The 18,048-nt window shown below is 41.4% G+C and overlaps 1 protein-coding gene across 1 annotated transcript in view; it reads left to right on the top strand.

Annotated features, from left to right (window-relative positions):
• The window catches only part of LOC140504695 (uncharacterized), a 179,634-nt gene that overhangs the window by 18,658 nt on the left and 142,928 nt on the right, over window positions 1-18,048 (top strand). Inside the window, exons 8-10 of the mRNA XM_072610020.1 lie at window positions 3,075-3,199; window positions 14,663-14,766; window positions 17,221-17,386. Coding sequence (XP_072466121.1) covers window positions 3,075-3,199; window positions 14,663-14,766; window positions 17,221-17,386 — 395 coding nt within the window. The remainder of the gene's footprint in view (window positions 1-3,074; window positions 3,200-14,662; window positions 14,767-17,220; window positions 17,387-18,048) is intronic.

The raw sequence follows: 18,048 nt of genomic DNA, 5'->3' as shown, positions 1-18,048 counted from the left end.
GGTGTGAATGGAAGCACAGTGTAGCCTTGGGAGCATGGCTTTGGGTCTCCCATTCAGTGGGTGGGCTCCATTGAAGAATGACAGCTGAGCAGTAAGTTAACAAATGGTTAGAATATAGCTTAACCCCAGAGGGGAAGGGAGGTGAATAGGAAGACTTCACAGTCTGCAGTGGTTAATGAGAACAAGCTGAGACCACCTTGGGTTGAACGTGACAAGGGTTTCAGGTGATAATTCCAAAAATGGGATTTAGCTTTAAAATATCTTCTTATTCTGCTAATATGGTTTTATTGGTGTAGGGAATTCCTAGTGTGCAAACTGTTTCCATGGACACAGATGATCAACTTGTTTATAACTTTCAGTCTGAGAGATTTGCTTGGAACACTCAGTGCCTAAGGGCACTGAGTTAGTATGTGTCAGAGGTGCACCTTGAATCTAGGTCCTATTGACTCCAAGGCTGAACTTCTACTCACTGTGCCATGCTGCCTCTCATAGGTCTCTACTGAAAATTAGACTCATGAAGATATTCTTATCTTTTTTTTAAATTTTAATTCAATTCAACAAGCATTTAATAATGATAATAATAAATATTTGTACAGCACTTTCAACTTTGCAGAGAACTTTGCACAGTATTTCATTTGATCTTCATACCAACCCTTGGAGATAGGAGCTATTATTGTCCTCATTTTACAGTTAAGTAAACTGAGACAGACAGAGGTTGTGACTTGCTGAAGATCACACAGCTTGTGAAGGTCTGAGGTATAATTTAAAATTGTTTTTTTTTGTGTCCAAGTCTAGTGACATATCCACCTCCTTCCATTTGTTGAGTATCAAGGCACTCAGAAATGGCCATCTTTTGTCTCATTTCTTACCTAGTCCTTAGCCATTGAATGGGTGTGGGCTCAGACAAAATAAGACCTGGGAAAGACCTTAATTTAGAAAGGCCAAGGATGCCCACTGCATTGTGGACCATCTTCAGTCATCTTGGACTCCAGACTCTGATGACTCTGGAGGAAAGATTGAGGCTGATGACTCAAATTCAGTTCACATGCATCCAAACCTCACTCAAATCCAATTCATAGGCAAGTTAAGACATTACCCTCATAATGTCATCGATCCTCTTTGAGAATGATGGATGAACAGCAATTGTTCAGAAATGTTCTAGGCCCAAAGGTGCTTACAGAAGTAGTCTGAGGCATAATTCCAGCCATGAGATACTTAGGAGGAGTTTACCTTGTCAAATGAATCTCTTAGGAGGTCCTTCCCTTCTCTTCACAAATATTCTCATCCTCATTTTACAAATAAGAAACCAAAGGATGAAAGAAAGTGATTTGCTCAGGTTTACACAGCTAGTGAATGCTGAAAGGTAGGATTTGAACCCAGGCCCACTGACACTATGTCTAGTGCCCTTTCATTTATATCACATTACCTCTCAGATATCTCAGGAAGTATGGGATTAATTAATCCTGAAATTGCTTTGTGCCTTACTTATTTGAATAGGTAAGATCATAGATTTGGAGCTAAGAGGAATGATTGGAGGTGATCTGGCCCAATCTCCCCTTTTCATAGATGAGTAAACTGAAGCAGCAAGAGGCTAAGTGACTTGGCCAAGGTCACACAAATACTGTGGCTTTGAACTCATGTCTGCTGGTTTCCAGTCCAACATGTTTTCCCCCATGCTATGAGATAGTTCTAGAGCACTGGACTTGCAGTCATAGAGACCTGAGTTCAAAGCCTGCCTCAGTTTACTTATTCATAAAATGGGGATAATATTAGTACCTCCCTCTCAGTGTTGTTGGGAGGATCAAATGAGATCACGTGTCATGTGCTTTGCAAACTTTAACGTGTTATAGTATAACAGCTAGCACTTATTTATACAATGCTTTAGGGTTTGTGAAGTACTATCCATATGTTATCTCATTTGGTCCTCCCAATGAGCTTGAGAGAGAGGTGCTATTATTATCCTATTTTTTAGTTGAGGTAACTGAGGCTGAGAGAGGGTAAGGGACTTGCCCAGGTTCCCACAGCTAGTAAATATCTGGGGCAGGATTTGAACTCAGATCTTTCTGGTTCTAAACCCAGTGCTCTATCTGCTGAGTGTTAGCTATCGTTATCATCCTCATCCTCATCTTCATCATCATTATTGTATCCTGCCAAAAAATATGAACTTGAGACCAAGGAATATTTCTTTTTGCCTTCATATCTTATCCTTGCACCAATAACTACTTAATTAATGTTTCTTGAATTGATCAAGTCAGTACTTTCAATGCCGCCAAAAAGATCATGACAATCTACTCTCTGGCTCTGTGGACTGTCTCAGTGATTTTTACAAACCAGAGTATCCCTCCATGGCCATGACTTCTCTTTATCTGTTGCCTTGCCCTATTAGAAGGTGAGCTTCTTGATAGCAGAAACTAATCACCTTTGTTTCTATATTTGAAAACCTAGCTTTATCACAGCACAGTGTAGTAAACTTTTTACGCTAAATTTGTAAGTTTGGACTTTGGTCCCTAATTTGCCCCTTTAGTAGACTCTGCAGTACTTGATAGTGATTTCAAAAGATCTCCCAGTTTTTTTTCCCTCTCTTATCCTCTCTACTTCCCTCCCCTTTTCCTTCTCTTCCCATTTCTCCCCTTTTTGTAGAGGAGATATTTGGCTCGAAGCAATACTTCCCCTACCAAATCATTCGGTTTAGAATCATAGACTGGGAATGGGTCCTTACAGGCCAATTACAGTCACTTCCACGTTGTGGGGCTGCCAAGCCCCTAATCCCAGGTTAGGTTTTTTGGCCCATGCTTTGTGCCAGAAAAGAAGTCAGAATTATTATAGTATTAAACAATAAAGCGTGTTGATATCATATACTACTTTACATATATTTTGCATTTCTGAGTTTCTAAGCTTTTTCTGTATCATCTGTTGGCCTTTGTGTGTCATCTGAGGCTTCCAGAAAACTCTTCCCAAATAATTTCTTATACCAACTTACTATTTATTGAAACCATGATGGGGAAAGTCACAATGTGGTATCCAACAACCTGTTACATTAACTCCCCCATCTGGGCTTTTTGTCTTCAAAGTAGATTATGGAAAGTCTTACGTGAGCAGTTTGCTGTATGAGTGGGAGGGTCTGGCCGCCCAGTCCCAGGTAGCTGATGTAGCTGAGTCTGTGAGGAAGCTGTGCTTGGCTCAGGCCACAAGTTTTGAGGTAAGCTGATTTTGGTAGTCTTAACTAGAGTCTTCTGTGGGTCACTTGGGGGTGGGAGTATGCCAGTAAATGCTTGACAATTACCTTTCCAGAAAAAATTGTATATATGACATTTATATCAATGTTATTTAATTTTTCTTCATTATTTAATTTAATCTGCATTATTAACCCGTTCACTATCACTTTCTTGAGTCTGTTACTGTTTAGCTGTTTTCAGTTGTGTCTGACTCTTCCATTTGGGGTTTTCTTGGCCAAGATATTGGAATGATTTGTTATTTACTTCTTCAGGTCGTTTTATAGATGAGGAAACTGAGGCAAACAGGGTTGAGTGACTTGCCCAGGGTCACACAACTAGTAAGTGTCTGAAGCCAGATTTGAACTCAGGTCTTCCTGACTCCAAGTCTGATGCTCTATCCACTGTGTCACCTAGCTGCCCTTCTTGAGTCTAGAAGCTGACTCTGGACAATATAAAAATAGTAAAGCAAGCCCTGATTTTTGTAGCATTTGCTGATTTCTGGGGTATAAAGCTCACATGGAATATTTAGTATTAACATTTAGTATTTCTTGAGCTGGTTCAGCATTCCCTTGATTGGGGGTAAAGGTGTGAGACTCCTTAAGATCAATCTAAAGGGAAATCCTCTGTAGCCCACAAGGAGGTGGAGTTGGTAACTAAATCCCCAAACTTCAAAGTTTCCAAGTTTAGACTAGTACTAAAAGGAAGCTGCAAGGCTCTAGAGCTGCTTAGGCATCCTGTAGCTCAGTCCTGACCATAGGCTTTGAGGATTTCCCTCCACCCAACTCAGAAACACATGTCCCTAATTTCCCTTCTCGCTCCCACATGTTTAAAGTGAAGAGGGGAGAGCTCAGAGCAGGATGCAATAGAATTGTAGCAATCCCAGGGTGTTTGAAAGAGCTGGTGACATTCAACACATGCTTCCTGGATGGATGGCGCCCCTAACTCACAAAGTTGTTCTGAGAATCAAATAAGACTATATACAAAGTGCTCTGCAAATCTTAAATGTTAGCTATTGTTATTAAGATCTTTGGCTTCTGGCAATCCATCCTCTGAGCCAGAAGGACCCAACAGATTCTCCTCCCCCATTCTGAATGACCAGAGGCAGAGATAAGGGCTCAGTAGCCCCATAAGAGGAGATGGGAGGAATTCTAAAAGATAAAACACTCTGTATTTCTTCTTCCCAGCTTTATGTCTTCGTTTCCTGTCTAAAGGAAAGTGGTTGGTATAAAAAGTACTTTGCAAGTCTGTTCCATGATAACCAAACCCCAACTTTTTGATGGCAAGTTTATTATGGTGATGCTACCATGAGTCATTTTCAATTGTGTTCGACTTTTTGTGACCACACTGAGGGTTTTCTTGGCAAAGTACTGGAGTACCTTGCCATTTCTTTTTCCAGGTCATTTTATAGATGAGGAAACTGAGGCAAACAACAAGGTTACATGATTTGACCAGGGTCACACAGCTAGGAAGTATCTGAGGCTGGATTTGAACTCCGGAAAATGAGTCTTCCTGATTCAAAGCCCAGTGCTCTATCCATGTGCCACCTAGCAGTCCCTGCTGCTACTGTACATGGCTGCAAATTTAAATAATAAAAATGTCAACCTTAAAATACTACAATAAAATAATGTAATTTATAATATAATATAGTTATATATAATGATCATATATTAATATAGAATAGCAATGTATATGGTACTTTAAGGTTATCAAAATGTTATATAAATATATCTCTTAATCCTTCTAACAATTCTAGGAGACAGGTGCTATTGTTGTCCAGTGATTTGAGTCATGTCCAATTCTTCCTGACCCCATCACCATCATAATTCCCAATTTAAAAATGAAGAAACTAAAGCCGACTAAGGTGAAGTGACTTGCCCAGGGTCAAATAACTAGGAGAAACCTGAAGTTGAATTTGAACTTGAGTCTTCCTGACTCCAGGTCCAGTAGTCTTTCCACTATGTTATCTAGCTGCCAATCTTCTTTATTATCTACTAAGATGGACCGCCATGGATTTCTCAGGCCTTGCCTTCCATAAAAGCATCTCTGCCATACTGTGTTATTGTAGACTTTGGGGTGTCATGCAAAGAAACATATGTGTGTTTGAAAGAGTAAAGTGTCATGCAAACCTTTTGGATCCAGAAAACTAGGCAGAACTCCAAGTGGAAGTGGAAAAGTCACTTCATCTCTCAGTTTTCACTTCGACATCTGCAAAGGAAAGGCAGCATGGCAGAGAATATAGAATGCTAGATTTGGCATTGAGAAGACCTGAGTTCAAATCCTACCTCAGACTAGCTATGTGACCTTGGTCAAGTTCCTGGGTCTCTGTTTCCTCATCTGTACAATGAGGTCCTATGGGGATAATGATGCCTGCCCTGCTTGCCTCCCAGAGGCAATCTGAAGCTCAAAGGAGATGACGGTAAGTAAAGGTGAACCTGAGTAATTATGAAGTATCATCTCTGTTTTTAGAGAGTCAGTCTAGCAGAGTGGTTAGAGGACTGATTGACGATCAGGAAAATGAAATTCAAGCTCTCCTTACTAGCTCAAGTCTCTTATCAACATCAGTTTCCTCAGTTGTACAATGGAGATAATCATAATAGGTGCTCTTATACATGTTAAGAGGATAAGATGAGTGTGTGTGTGTGTGTGTGTGTGTGTGTGTGTGTGTGTGGCTGCTTTAGAAGCAAACCTACAAGTGAAATCTGAATGTTACTACAGTTCCTGTAGTTACTATATGAACTTTTCATCACAAATAGTCATTCATGGTACTGACTTTGTGCACTGTCTCTTGCAAAACCTGGAGTGTGCGGGGCAGAGAAAGGGGCTCTGTACTCCCTTTCTGATCCTACACATCTGCTTAAGAGAGTTCAAACACACAGCTGTTTATTTATCCTTGACACATCAAGTTTCCAAAATAAATACTTGCTTCGTTTTCAAGGGGCCACGGGGCTTCAGAGAGTGCAGTGTAGTTGAAATGAGCCGAAGTATTTTGGGATTCTGGGACTGCTCATTTGGGGCTTGGAGGGCTGTGTTCATTTCCTCCAGACGTCTCCCTGGACAGGAGCCTCATTTCATACATAGGAAGAGGGGAGGAGTTTGGATGGACTGTTTGTTCTCTGTGCCATCAAGCCTGTGGCATGGGCCTTCCTCTCGTGGCCCTTCTCCAGCTTGTGGATCAAAATGAAATGCCTAAGCCTGTTAAATGGATGGCCTCTGAAAGTGAACTTGACCCTCGGAGACCTACCAAGAGACCAAACTGGATTTAAATGAAAACATTAAGAGACTGGGAAACAGGAGTTCTGAGACTTAGTCTAGGCTCTATCACTAACTTACTGTGTGATAGGAGGCTCACAGATCTGAAGACACCTATCCCAAACTCCTCATTTTACATCTGAGGGAACTGGGGCCTAGGGAGAGTATGTGACTTGACCAGGGTCATTGAGCTACTGACAGAAATGAACCCAGGTCTCTTGACGGGAGAGCTAGTGCCAAGATCATCATCATGACCTTTCTGGGCCTTAATTTTTCCCATTTGAGAGAGGAAGGGGGTTGGACTGTTGTTTGAACCTATGATTCCTTGGATCTATAAGCTGGGCTTTTTTATTTTGGGGTGGGGGTGGGGAATTCAAGCCTCTCATTTAATTGACTGGAAACTCCCAGTGAGGAAATCCTCTCTACCAACTACTTTTTAATACGTAATTTTCTACAGTTGCTTAGAGCTAAAGTGAGTTGTCCAGAGTAACTGAGGCAGGACTTAAGCCCAAGCCCTTTGGACTCCAAGGCCAGCTCTTTATGTGCTACTACTCCATGTTTCCTCTAAGGTATCATCATTTGGTGGTGGATGTTCAGTTACTTTTCAGTCATGTTTGACTCTGTGACCCCTTTTGGGGTTTTCCTGATGAAGGTGCTACAGTGGTTTGACATTTCCTTCTCCAGCTTGTTTTACAGATGAGGAAACTGAGGTCAACAGGATTAAATAACTGGCCCAGCGTCACACAGCTAGGAAGTGTCTGAGGCTGGATATGAACTCAAAAAGATGAGTCATTCTGACTCCCAGGGCAGGACCCTATTCACTGCACCACTTAGCTGCCCAAATCATTTGATTAGCAGTACATATTTATTTACCTGGGGAAAAAAATGGATTATATAAATGCCTCTAAATTCTAGACACTTGGCATCATTAAATGTGGATGCAGTTTTAAAGGTGACTTTGAAAACTAGTGACATGAGTTGGCTGATGCTCAAGGCAGACTGATTCCTTTGTAGTGATAGGAGAAAAGCAAGTGTTGGGAGGACGGGGTCAATGGAAGGAAGCAGAGGATGATATGACTTTGGAGTTTGCAGTCTGGAGCGTTTCCAACCCAGGGCTCTGGCAATGCTCCCTGTCTGCTGACAGCCTGTAGTTACTGCTGTCCCCTAAGGAGAGTGTCTTTATCCTAGGAACGAAGCCAAGCCATCCTTCTAGCTGCAGGAAGAGGAGAGCTAGTGGAGCCTCTGTTATGGATGAGATAACAAAGATTGCTTGCATAAAATGTGACAGCTAATCCTGAGAGTCACCCAGAATATGAGAGCTAATGGTAAACTCTTTCTTAGAGTCCTAGATCAGAAAAATTACCTTTCCTATTCTGGTCCAATCTACCTTCTTGCCTAGAATTGATCCAGATCTCCCCCAAATTTCCCAACGATTAGAAAGGGAATGAGCTGTCTTGGGAAATAGTGGGTTCTTTGAGCAAAGGTCAAGGGGCCATTTGTCCAGTGTGTTGTAAAAGGAATATTTGTTATGTATAGCTTAAACAAAAATAATTTTGAGATCCCTACTGACTGGCATTCTATGATCCAGAATAGTCTTCCTTATATAGAGCTCAGGGCCTGGCACAAAGTAATCATTTAACTAAGGCTACACCTTATTTCCACGTCTCTCTCTGCTGTCTCATTGTAATCTGGCCCTGCTTTTACCAAAAGGAAATTTTCTCTGAGTTTTTAAGGAAGCCAGCTAGAATCAGGGACATATTGAAGAAAGGTCTCTTGCAGACTTGTAGGGGAAGCAGACACCTCAAAAGATCTGCAAGAGAGTCTTCTCCCTGCCTGAAGGAAATGAACACAGCCCTTGGAGCCCCAAATGCACCTTAGAGTCCTAAAATACCTCAGCTCATTTCAATCTCAATCCACTGTCCTCTTTCAAAGCAGGAATCCTAAAACTCACCTAACTCTAGCCCTCCTTCAGGTATATAGATTCTCATTCCCCCGCCACTAACTAGGCAAAATATTCTAGGTTTGAAAGTCTGCTTACATATCTGTCTGTCTATCCATTCACAAGTTATAGAGCTGAAAGGGACCTTACAAATTATTTATTGCAGTGGTCCTCAAAGGTAATGTTATGGCACAGTGGGATGCTTCTGGCTTCATTCACTAATTGTGTTATAAGTTGTTGCAATCCACTCCTATCTGCGAATGCCCCAGCTGTCCCATGTTTATGTCATGATTTCCCTTGACAATAAATAATGTTGTAAAGGAGTCTGAGAACAATCCACTTTCCTTAAAGACCTCTGAAGAAGACAATGCCTTCTTTTTCCTTGATCATTTCTTCCAAGATCCTCACTACTGAGAGGCAACCAGAAGGGCACTGGATTTGGAGGGGCAGGGGAAGTATTGTATTGGCATCTCAGCCCTTCCAATTACTACCTATGTAAGCGCTTCATCAATGCTCTTTAAAACAAACAAACAAAAGGCACCCACAAATGTTCCTGAGTTCAAATCTGGCCTCAGACACTTACTAGCTGTGTGACCCTCGGCAAGTCACTTAACCCTGTTCACCTCACTAACTCAGTCTCCTCCTCTGTAAAATGAACTGGAGAAAGAAAACCCCCAAATGGAGCCATGAGGAGTCAGACACAATGGAAACAACTAATCAATAACAAAAATGAAAATGTTAAACAAGATGACCTCTAAGGATCTTTCTAGCTCTGATGTGATGTTGGATTATTTTTCCTCCTTTGAGGCAGTTTTAATCTCTGATAGCAATGTAGGCTCACTTCCTCCAAGGAGATAGTGATTATAAAGCTCTCAGTCCTGCGCCTGGCACTTAATTATTACTTCCTCGCCCCTTTCCCTCTCTGTTGTTTGTGATGGAGCAAGCTTCTGTCAAGTTGTCTCAGCAGGTTCACAGCATTACTGAATCATGGATAGAGGGTTACGACAAGGCAGCTTGGTGTAGTGGATGGAACATGAGACTTGGGAAGACTTGGTTTCAAATCCTACCTCTATCAACAGTTATTTAGGAAGCATCTACTATAGGTTAGACTCTGTTTGAGGTGCTGAAGTTGCACGTACAAGGACTGAAACGATATCTACTCTCAATGAGCCTGAGTTTCAGATAATTACTAGCTTTGTGACCTTGGGCAAATCCTTTAACCTTTTGTATTTCAGTTCCCTCCTTGGTAAAATGAAGGGATTGGGCTCACTGGTCAATAAGATACCTTCCAGCCCTAAATCTATGATCCTAGGGTTGGAAGAGACTTGAGAGGCTGTCTTGCACAAACTTCTCATTTTATGGATGAGGAAAATTGAGGCTCAAAGGAGGAAAGTGACTTTCCCAAGGTCACACAGATAGTGTTATAGGTAGGATTTGCATGTAGGTCCTCTGGTACCAGAGTTAGATTGAGAGTAGGTGGAGGCAGTTAACTGCAAATGGCCAAGTGGTAGGTCACTTTGTTTTCTTTGTGAGACTCAGTGCATTTAAAGGGAAGTAAATGATTGCTAGGGCAGCTAGATGATTCTGTGTATAGAGCACTGGGCTTGGATTTAAGAAGGCTCATCTCCATGAGTTCAAATCTGCCCTCAAACCCTAGAACACACAGGCTCACTTAACCTTGTTTACCTTAATTTCCTCATCTGTAAAATGAACTGGAGAAGGAAATGATAAACCACTCTAATATCTTAGCCAAGAAAATCCTAAAGGTGGGTCACAAAGAGTTAACCATATTTCACTGCATAATTGTCACATCCTGTTTCTTTTCAGTCCAAAAATTGGTTTATAAACTTTCATGGTGTAATAATCACATGTTTGTCAAACTACTTAAAAGGTAAACAAAAAAGCAGTGTATTCACCAGTGGCATATGCATTTATGTTTCATGCGTTGTGAGCGGAGAGCCCAGAATTCTCAGTGCACGTACATTGTCAGTTTTTAATTTTAATGTATATTCATGAGTATTCCATGCATCCTAATCTTGCACCAAAGACAGTTTAGTAATAAGTGACTTTTAAGTAATACCAGCACAATTAAAAAAAGCTTCACATAATGATCACACACTTTTTTGTAAAAATTTGGCATAAAATCTGCAACAACTATGCAGTGAAATTCAGTAGATACAAATGAAAAGTGACTAAAGAACAAAACGAAATGATCCCTACAAGACTGGTCTAACTAGGTTGAACAGGAGGGGGTGGGGCTGGGGAGACAGAGAGAAGCAGGGCACATTTGAAAATGACATTTCAGAAACCACCTCAAGCAGTAACAAGCTTCTGTCATGACCTTGTCCTTTCGAGGGTTTTGGGAAGGCTGACAGGGTTGCCTAGGATACGGTCCCTTTGGTCTCTGGACTTTAAATTCCTTACAGTTGTCTGGGAGGGAGGTAAGATTTGTCTTTTTAATCAGAAAACAAAACTTGTATTAAAAAAAGAAAGAATCTTTCTGGCCTGGTACTTCACAAGATGGATGTGTAACTTCTGAGAATGTAGACTGAGTGAGGCAAGTGGAGAGAGGAATAATAGGAGGGGGAAAGCAGGTGGGACCAAAGTAAAGCAACATGGGGAGAGGAGAGATGGGAAGTGAAATTGTTTCTTTGGAATGCTGGAGAGAAATATTTGAGCATTAACAAATTCAACTCCATTCAGTAAACATTAACTATTTCATTCTTCATAGCCTAAAGATGCCAGTTTTTTTTTGCTTTTTTGCTTTTTTTTTTTTTTTTTAGATCCAACTATCATGAGTTTTTGGAAAGAAACAAGCTTGACATTGAGAAAGGAGGTATAGTTTGAGATTAGGCATTGGTCTTTCCAGAAAGCTCTTGATAATCCATGGAATTTTGGTATAGGGAAGAGGAATAAATGATCCTTTGGAAAATGTCACACACTCCTTCAGCAGAAAGGGACTCATGCCAGGGAACTTGCTAGCTGGTCTCCATGCAGCCATCTCTCCCCCACTGCATTCCGTTCTCTACTTAGCTGTCAAACTGATGTTCTTAAAGCATACCTCTAACAATGTCACCCTGACCATACACACTGCTCCTCCCCATACCCTACTCAACAAATCTCAAGGGTTTCCTAACACTTCTAGCATCAAATACAAAATCCTGTTTCACATTCAGAGCCCTTCATAATCAGGTCTTTCTTACTCCCATTTGCTCCTTGATCTGGTGATGGTGGCCTCTTGGGTATTTCTTCTTTTTTAAAAAATTATTTATTTTTAGTTTTCAACATTCTTTTCCACAAGATTTTGAACAGCAAATTTTCTCCCCATCTCTCCCCTCCCCCCACCAGAGATGTCATACATTTTGATTACCCCTTCCTCCAGTCTGCCCTCCCTTCTATCACCCCACTCTCTTAATCCCTTCCCCCTTACTTTCTTGTAGGGCAAGATAGATTTCTATAGCTCATTGACCGTATGTCTTATTTCCCAGTTGCTCTTGGCTGTTTCTTGCACAAGTTACCCTCTCCAGACTTCAAGCATTTTCCCTGGCTTTTCCCCATGCCTGGGATGCTCTCCCTCTTCATTTCCTCCTCCTGGCTTCTCTGGCTTCTTTCAAGTCCCAGCCAAAGCCCCACTTTGTATAAGAAGACTTTCTGGATCCCTCTTAATGCTAGTGCCTTCCCTCTGTCCATCACTTCCAAATTATCCTATATATATGTATCTTGTGTATATGTGTGTGTGTATCTTGTATATATTTTGTATATATATGTGTGTGTGTGTGTATGTACATGCACACACACATATATCTCGTATATATGTGATTTGTTGTTGTTCGTATTATCCCTTCCCCATTAGACTGTAATCTTCTTAAGAGTAGGGCCTTTCTTTGTATCCCCAGTGCTTAACCCAATGCTTGACATGCAATAGTCACTTAGGTGTTTTAGACTAATTGATGATGATGATAGCTAACATTTCTATAGCCATTAAAAGTTTGCAAAATGTTTTACCTATGTTACTTCATTTTACCCTTGCAACAGCCTTGTTAGGAGGGTGCTCTTAATATTCCAATTTTAAATTTCATTTGTAATGATATAATATTCAAATATTAAAATTTCATAAGTGAATCTACCCAGGTTAAGAGAGATGAAGTGACTTACACAGGGCTACACAGCTAGTTAGTGACTAGAGGAGAATTTAAACCAGTCTTTGTGAATCGAGTCTATCTCTTTATGTACTTTACCACCTAGCTTCCTTAAAGCATAAGCCCCAGCATGTTGTGTGGGAATGCATATGGAATGAGAGTGAGAGATTTTTTGGCATACAACAGAATATGAAAAATTGAGTTATTTTTAGGGAAAAATCTATTCAGAACCCAGGAAACACTAAAAGATGTTAATGGAAAGGAAATCACCAGTGAGCAGGAAACACATGCCTGAGTTTCCCAAGCTCTTGGCTTTCTGCCCAGCAATCTCAGCAAATGGAGAGCCATGTCTGAGATGAAGGATTCTTGTAGAAAATGCCAAGCACTCACAAGAACTGAGCACCTTTCATGCAAATGCCACTCATGCAATAAAGTTCCCCAACCCCTAGCACCTCCAGTATTGGAGCTAGCTGGGATCTGGAAGGGGAGAGGACACTAGGAAGAAACATGTAGGCCCTTTGGGAGTGGCCAGTGACAAACCTCAGGTTCAGGGACACAGAGGGGAACTGTGAAAAGACAACCCCAAGGCCTTGTCTAGAAAGCATAATGTGAGTAAAATGGCTGGGCTGGGCTGGGCCACAGAGAGACGCTAGTTTCTTAGCCAATAGGAGGTACCTACAACAGGGGATTCATTCTCAGAAACTAGACCTAAAGCATTAGGACACCAGAGTTATAGGATACTGGCATTTGGAGCTCTCAGTGTTTCTGGAGGTTATGACATTGGTCTCACATGGGGCCCAGATAATCATCCCAGGAATAGGGAGTTTGGAGGCAGCATGGTATTGGGGAAAGATCATTAGACCTGGAGTCAGAAAGGGTCTGGGTTTAAGTCCAGGTTTCTAATATTTATCAGCTGTGTGATCCCTGGCAAGTCATTTTTCTCTGATGCTCTTTTCTCACCTGTAAAAGGGATACAGTATTTTCATAACCTATCTTAGAGGGTAGCTTTGTAAACCTTAAAGTGTTATAAAAATGTGAAATATTATTTAGCCCTGATGACCATTTAGTTTGTACCTATGGCTGAGGCGATAAATCGGGGAATAAAGGTATACACTGTGGATGGGAGGATATGAGGAAAGCTTCCTAAATTCCCTTTGGAGATCAGAGATTACTTCTCTAGATATTCTATTTCTTTGTAAGCATTTTGAAGATACAGTTAGTGACTATAGGCAAAACACTTCAGACAAAGGGTAAGAAATAAAACTTTTTCATAATGGTTGATGTAGTTTTCAGATTTTTATTGAAACCAAGTAAGGTTAAAATGAAGGAGACTGACTTATTTTGAAGCTTAATTTGCAATGGGGGAAATTATCTGAGGCTCTTGATCTAATTATTATCGTGTTAGGAATTGGAAAGGACCTTAGGTAACAGATAGTCCAACTGTCCTATTTTACAGAGGACAAAGTAAAACCCTAGAAGATTCATAGGATCAAAAGTTTAGAGCTGAAAGCCCCTGTAAAGTCCAACTCTTTCATTTTACAGATGTGAGAACTGAGGTAGGCAGGTTAAGTAACCTACCCAGGGTCACAGCAACTAAGTGTCTGAGGGAGGAATCAAACTCCAATTGCCCAACTCTATTTACTATGCCAGCTAGCTGAGTAGTGCCATCTGGAGGAAATGACTTGCCCTATTTTGGATCCTTAGTACAATTAATCTGTGATTCTAACTGGAAACAGAGGATTAATAAAATGACCTAGGGCAGCTAGGAGGTATAGGGAATAAATTGGACACAGGGCCTGCAGTTAGGCAGATCTGAATTATAATCTTGACTTCGACACTAGCTGTGTGACCCTGGGCAAATTACTTACCCCTGTCTGCCACATATTCTTCAACAATAAAATGGCAGTATTTTGTGAAGATCAACTGAGATAATATTTGTAAACTGCCTAGCACATTGTCTGGTACATGATGGGTTTTTATTTCCTTCCTTCTTTCTAGGACTCATTTTATAGAGGAGGAAACCAAGGTCCAGAAAGTGGGGAGAGGTGGCTTGCCCTATTTTGGAGCCTTACATGAAGTGAGCATTCCAGATGACTCACATTTTTCTACTTTATTCCCAGACTGCCGAACTCTTCATGGAGCTGGTGTTTGAGCTGAGGGGTTTGTCTGCTGATGCTCTGATGGATCTCTGGCAAAGATCATCATTTAAGTGTAGAGACAATTGGTAAGAGGCTGTTTCCCAGGGTGAAGGACGTAGGGAAAGATCAGGATGATTTTGTCTGGGCTTTGAGATTCTTCCGGGTGATTTGGGAACTGCCCCATCCTCATGTGTGACTTGGATGCCACAGGGATAGATAATAACATCTCGCCATCTGTCTCTCGGCTTGTCTACTCTGAGTGACACTGACCTGAGACTCACTCTTCAGACTTTGGTGTGGGTCTTGGGAAGTTTGCCAGGAAGGCAAGCCAGGCAGGGCAACCCTGAGTTTCCCACGGACCCCAGCACTGTCCTGTCTCAGAATAGAGATCCAAAGGGCCAACCTACATAAAGGCTGGTATTGTTCCTTCCCACAGAAGAGGACCCTCTTGCTCAGAGGTGGAATTAGCATTCAAATACATCTTGGGTACCATTCCTGGGGAAAGGACTCAGGAAGGCGGGGAATGCGATAGCAGGGTTAGGGTACATGTCTACATGCCTAGGCATGGGAGTCACTCTGCTAGCATCAGAACCTGTATACACAGGAACTCTCTGGCCAGCAAGTAGAACCCATGGGTGGAGAGAGAGCACAAACACTGGAAGAAAATTAAGAGGGAATAGGTGAACTGGATGGCCCCACCTGGCTTGCCTTCCAAGCCCACCAGGCTAAGGTTAACACAGAACAAGGCTCAGAATTTGTTCTTTCTTTCTCTTGGTCCCTCTACCTTCTTAGAGGTCTTTAGATGATACCAGTTCCAGTCATAGCAGCCTTTTGGGGGTACTATTGGGTACCATGGTGGATCATTGGTGGCCTCTCTTGGGACATTCATTTTTCTCTACTGCTCTGCTTTTATCTAATCTGATTTTTTCAAGGAATATAACCCCTCCAGATAGTTTTCCATCTCTTCCCACAGTTCTTATTTCAGAGACCTAAGTCCTTCTAGTGCTATGAATGACAAAGGTCTTCGGAAGACTATACAAACAGGATGCAGTCATGTCAGTGTTTGCTGTTGTCATTATCCAAAGTCCCACAAAGTCTCAGGCTTTGCCTCTGATCGCTGACAATGGAGCATCTCTGTTTGTCTCTTGCTTTCTTGGAAAAATGGCCCATGATTGACACTTGCCAGTGCTAATGAGTCTAAGAAGCTCACCCTCAGGTCCTGCTGCCTTTTGTGTTTGGAGAAAGGGGATTTCTGAGAGATTCATCCCCATCTATGCTGTGACCTCAAGATCCTAGAATTTTGCATTCATTTTCCACTATCTAAAGCTACATTTCAACAAGGGTTATGCTTCTAGGCTTGTTTTCTAACTCTCCAAGCCTGGTCACAGTGTCTTGAAGTAGATGCAGTTTGATTGAAAGAATACTAGGCTTGGGATCATAAGATTTGGGTGGGTTCAAGCCCCAGTTATGCCACTTACTAGTTATATGAACTTGAGTAAATCACTTTATTGCTATGAGCCTCAGTTTCCTTATCTGAGAAATGGGAATAATAATGCCTCCCTTGCCATTCTCAAAGGATTCTTGTGAACATCAAATAAGTTCAGGTATCTGAAAGTATTTTGAAAATTGATGGGCTGTATAAGTGGAGTACAAAGAGTATGTCTTGCAGTCAAGAGGACCTGAGTTTAAGACCTGCCTCTAACACATACTAGCTCTGTGGCTATGGACAGGCCACTGGACTTCTCAATGTCTCAGGCAATTCTTAGTTTATAAGTATAGATGATTTGTATTTACAGAAGATCCCATATGGTGAATCTTCCTTATACCAGTGAAATCACAGATCATAAGATCATAGACTTAAAGTTGGAATGGACTCCCATTTTATATATTTATAACCGATGGTTGCTTAGCTAATTAATATCTGAGGGGACTGGAACTCAGGTCTTTGTGACTTAAGGCCACTACTCTATCTACTAGTTTTGTTTTTCAGTCATTTTATAGTCATATCTGACTCTTTGTGACCCCATTTGGGGTTCTCTTGAGAAAGATACTGGAGTGATTTTCCATTTCTTTCTCCAGCTCATTTTTACAGATAAGAAAATTGAGGCTAATTTACCCAGGATCACATAGCTAACTGTCTGAGGCCAGATTGGAACTCAGGAAGATGAGTCCAAGCCCAGGTTTTTATCCACTGCATCACCTAGCTGCCCACTCTATTCACTATTCCACATTAGACTCAGACAACACAGAACATTAGAAATATCATGGGATCTCATAGTTCCCAGAAGGGAGAGGCTCACAAAATTGAATGTTTAATTGTAAACAACTTACTCATAGTTTTCTTAATGTGCAAACAAACTTTTTCTCAGTCCTTGTTGCCTTCTCATGAGCATCTGTTTGGATAGAAAAGCATAGCCAAAATCTAGATATGTTCCCAGGGTCCCCTGTTTCCTGAAACCACCCTGATTCTTAAGGAGATATCATGGTGGGGGAATAGCTTATGTTGATGATAACTGTTGACTGGCTCTTGGCTATTTCAGGCAACCCTTGGTGGATGCCCTGCCCTCTTGTGGAACAGAGGCTTGTGTTGCCCTCATGAAGGAGCTTATCATATCTGGGGATGTGGAAAATGATGAGGCAGAGTCATTCCTCTGGTCCTTGGCATTTGTCCCTCAGCCCACAACTGGCATGATTCCTTTACTGTTGGTGAGTAAGCTTCCATCCCCTTTGTCTAGATGTGACCCTGGAACTCTATGGATTATTCAAGAAGGTACATAGTGGCCCTAAAAATGAGTCTGACAACCTACACAAGACAGACTAGAGGAATCCCTGTGATACCAATCTGAAAGCCAGACCTCCTAAGTTCATCTGGCTATTGTGTTTACTCTTATTTTTTAAAAAAAATATAAGCAGTAGGATCTGCTCCCATAGGATCATAGGTTTAGAACTGTAAAAGGACCTTGATGAGGGGACTAAAGCCAAGAGAAGTTTAATGACTTATACAAAGTCACATGGCTAACAGATATCTGAAGCAGAATTGGAACACAGGTTTTCCTAATTCTACGTCTACTACTCCATCCATTCTACTATCCTGCTTCTCAACCAACCCTCTCATATTATAGATGAGTAAAGGAGGTCCAGAGAAATTATATTGTGTGATATCACACAAGTAATAAATAGCAGAGCTGGGATTTGAACCCAGGTCCTCCAGAACAGAATGAAATCTTTAAATTCCCTCTGCAGAAATGACTCACCATCCCTGCTGCTACACAGCCCTGACAACTATGTATTCATATTTGGGAGTTGGGATAAGGCCATACCTACATCAGTTTGAACCTTATTGAATGATTCATAATGTGTGGATTTCA

This window comes from Notamacropus eugenii, chromosome 1 (assembly GCF_028372415.1).
Source record: "Notamacropus eugenii isolate mMacEug1 chromosome 1, mMacEug1.pri_v2, whole genome shotgun sequence".
Lineage (NCBI taxonomy): Eukaryota > Metazoa > Chordata > Mammalia > Diprotodontia > Macropodidae > Notamacropus > Notamacropus eugenii.
The sequence above is the reverse complement of the archived record's forward strand: the minus strand, read 5'-3'. Positions and strand labels throughout refer to the sequence as shown.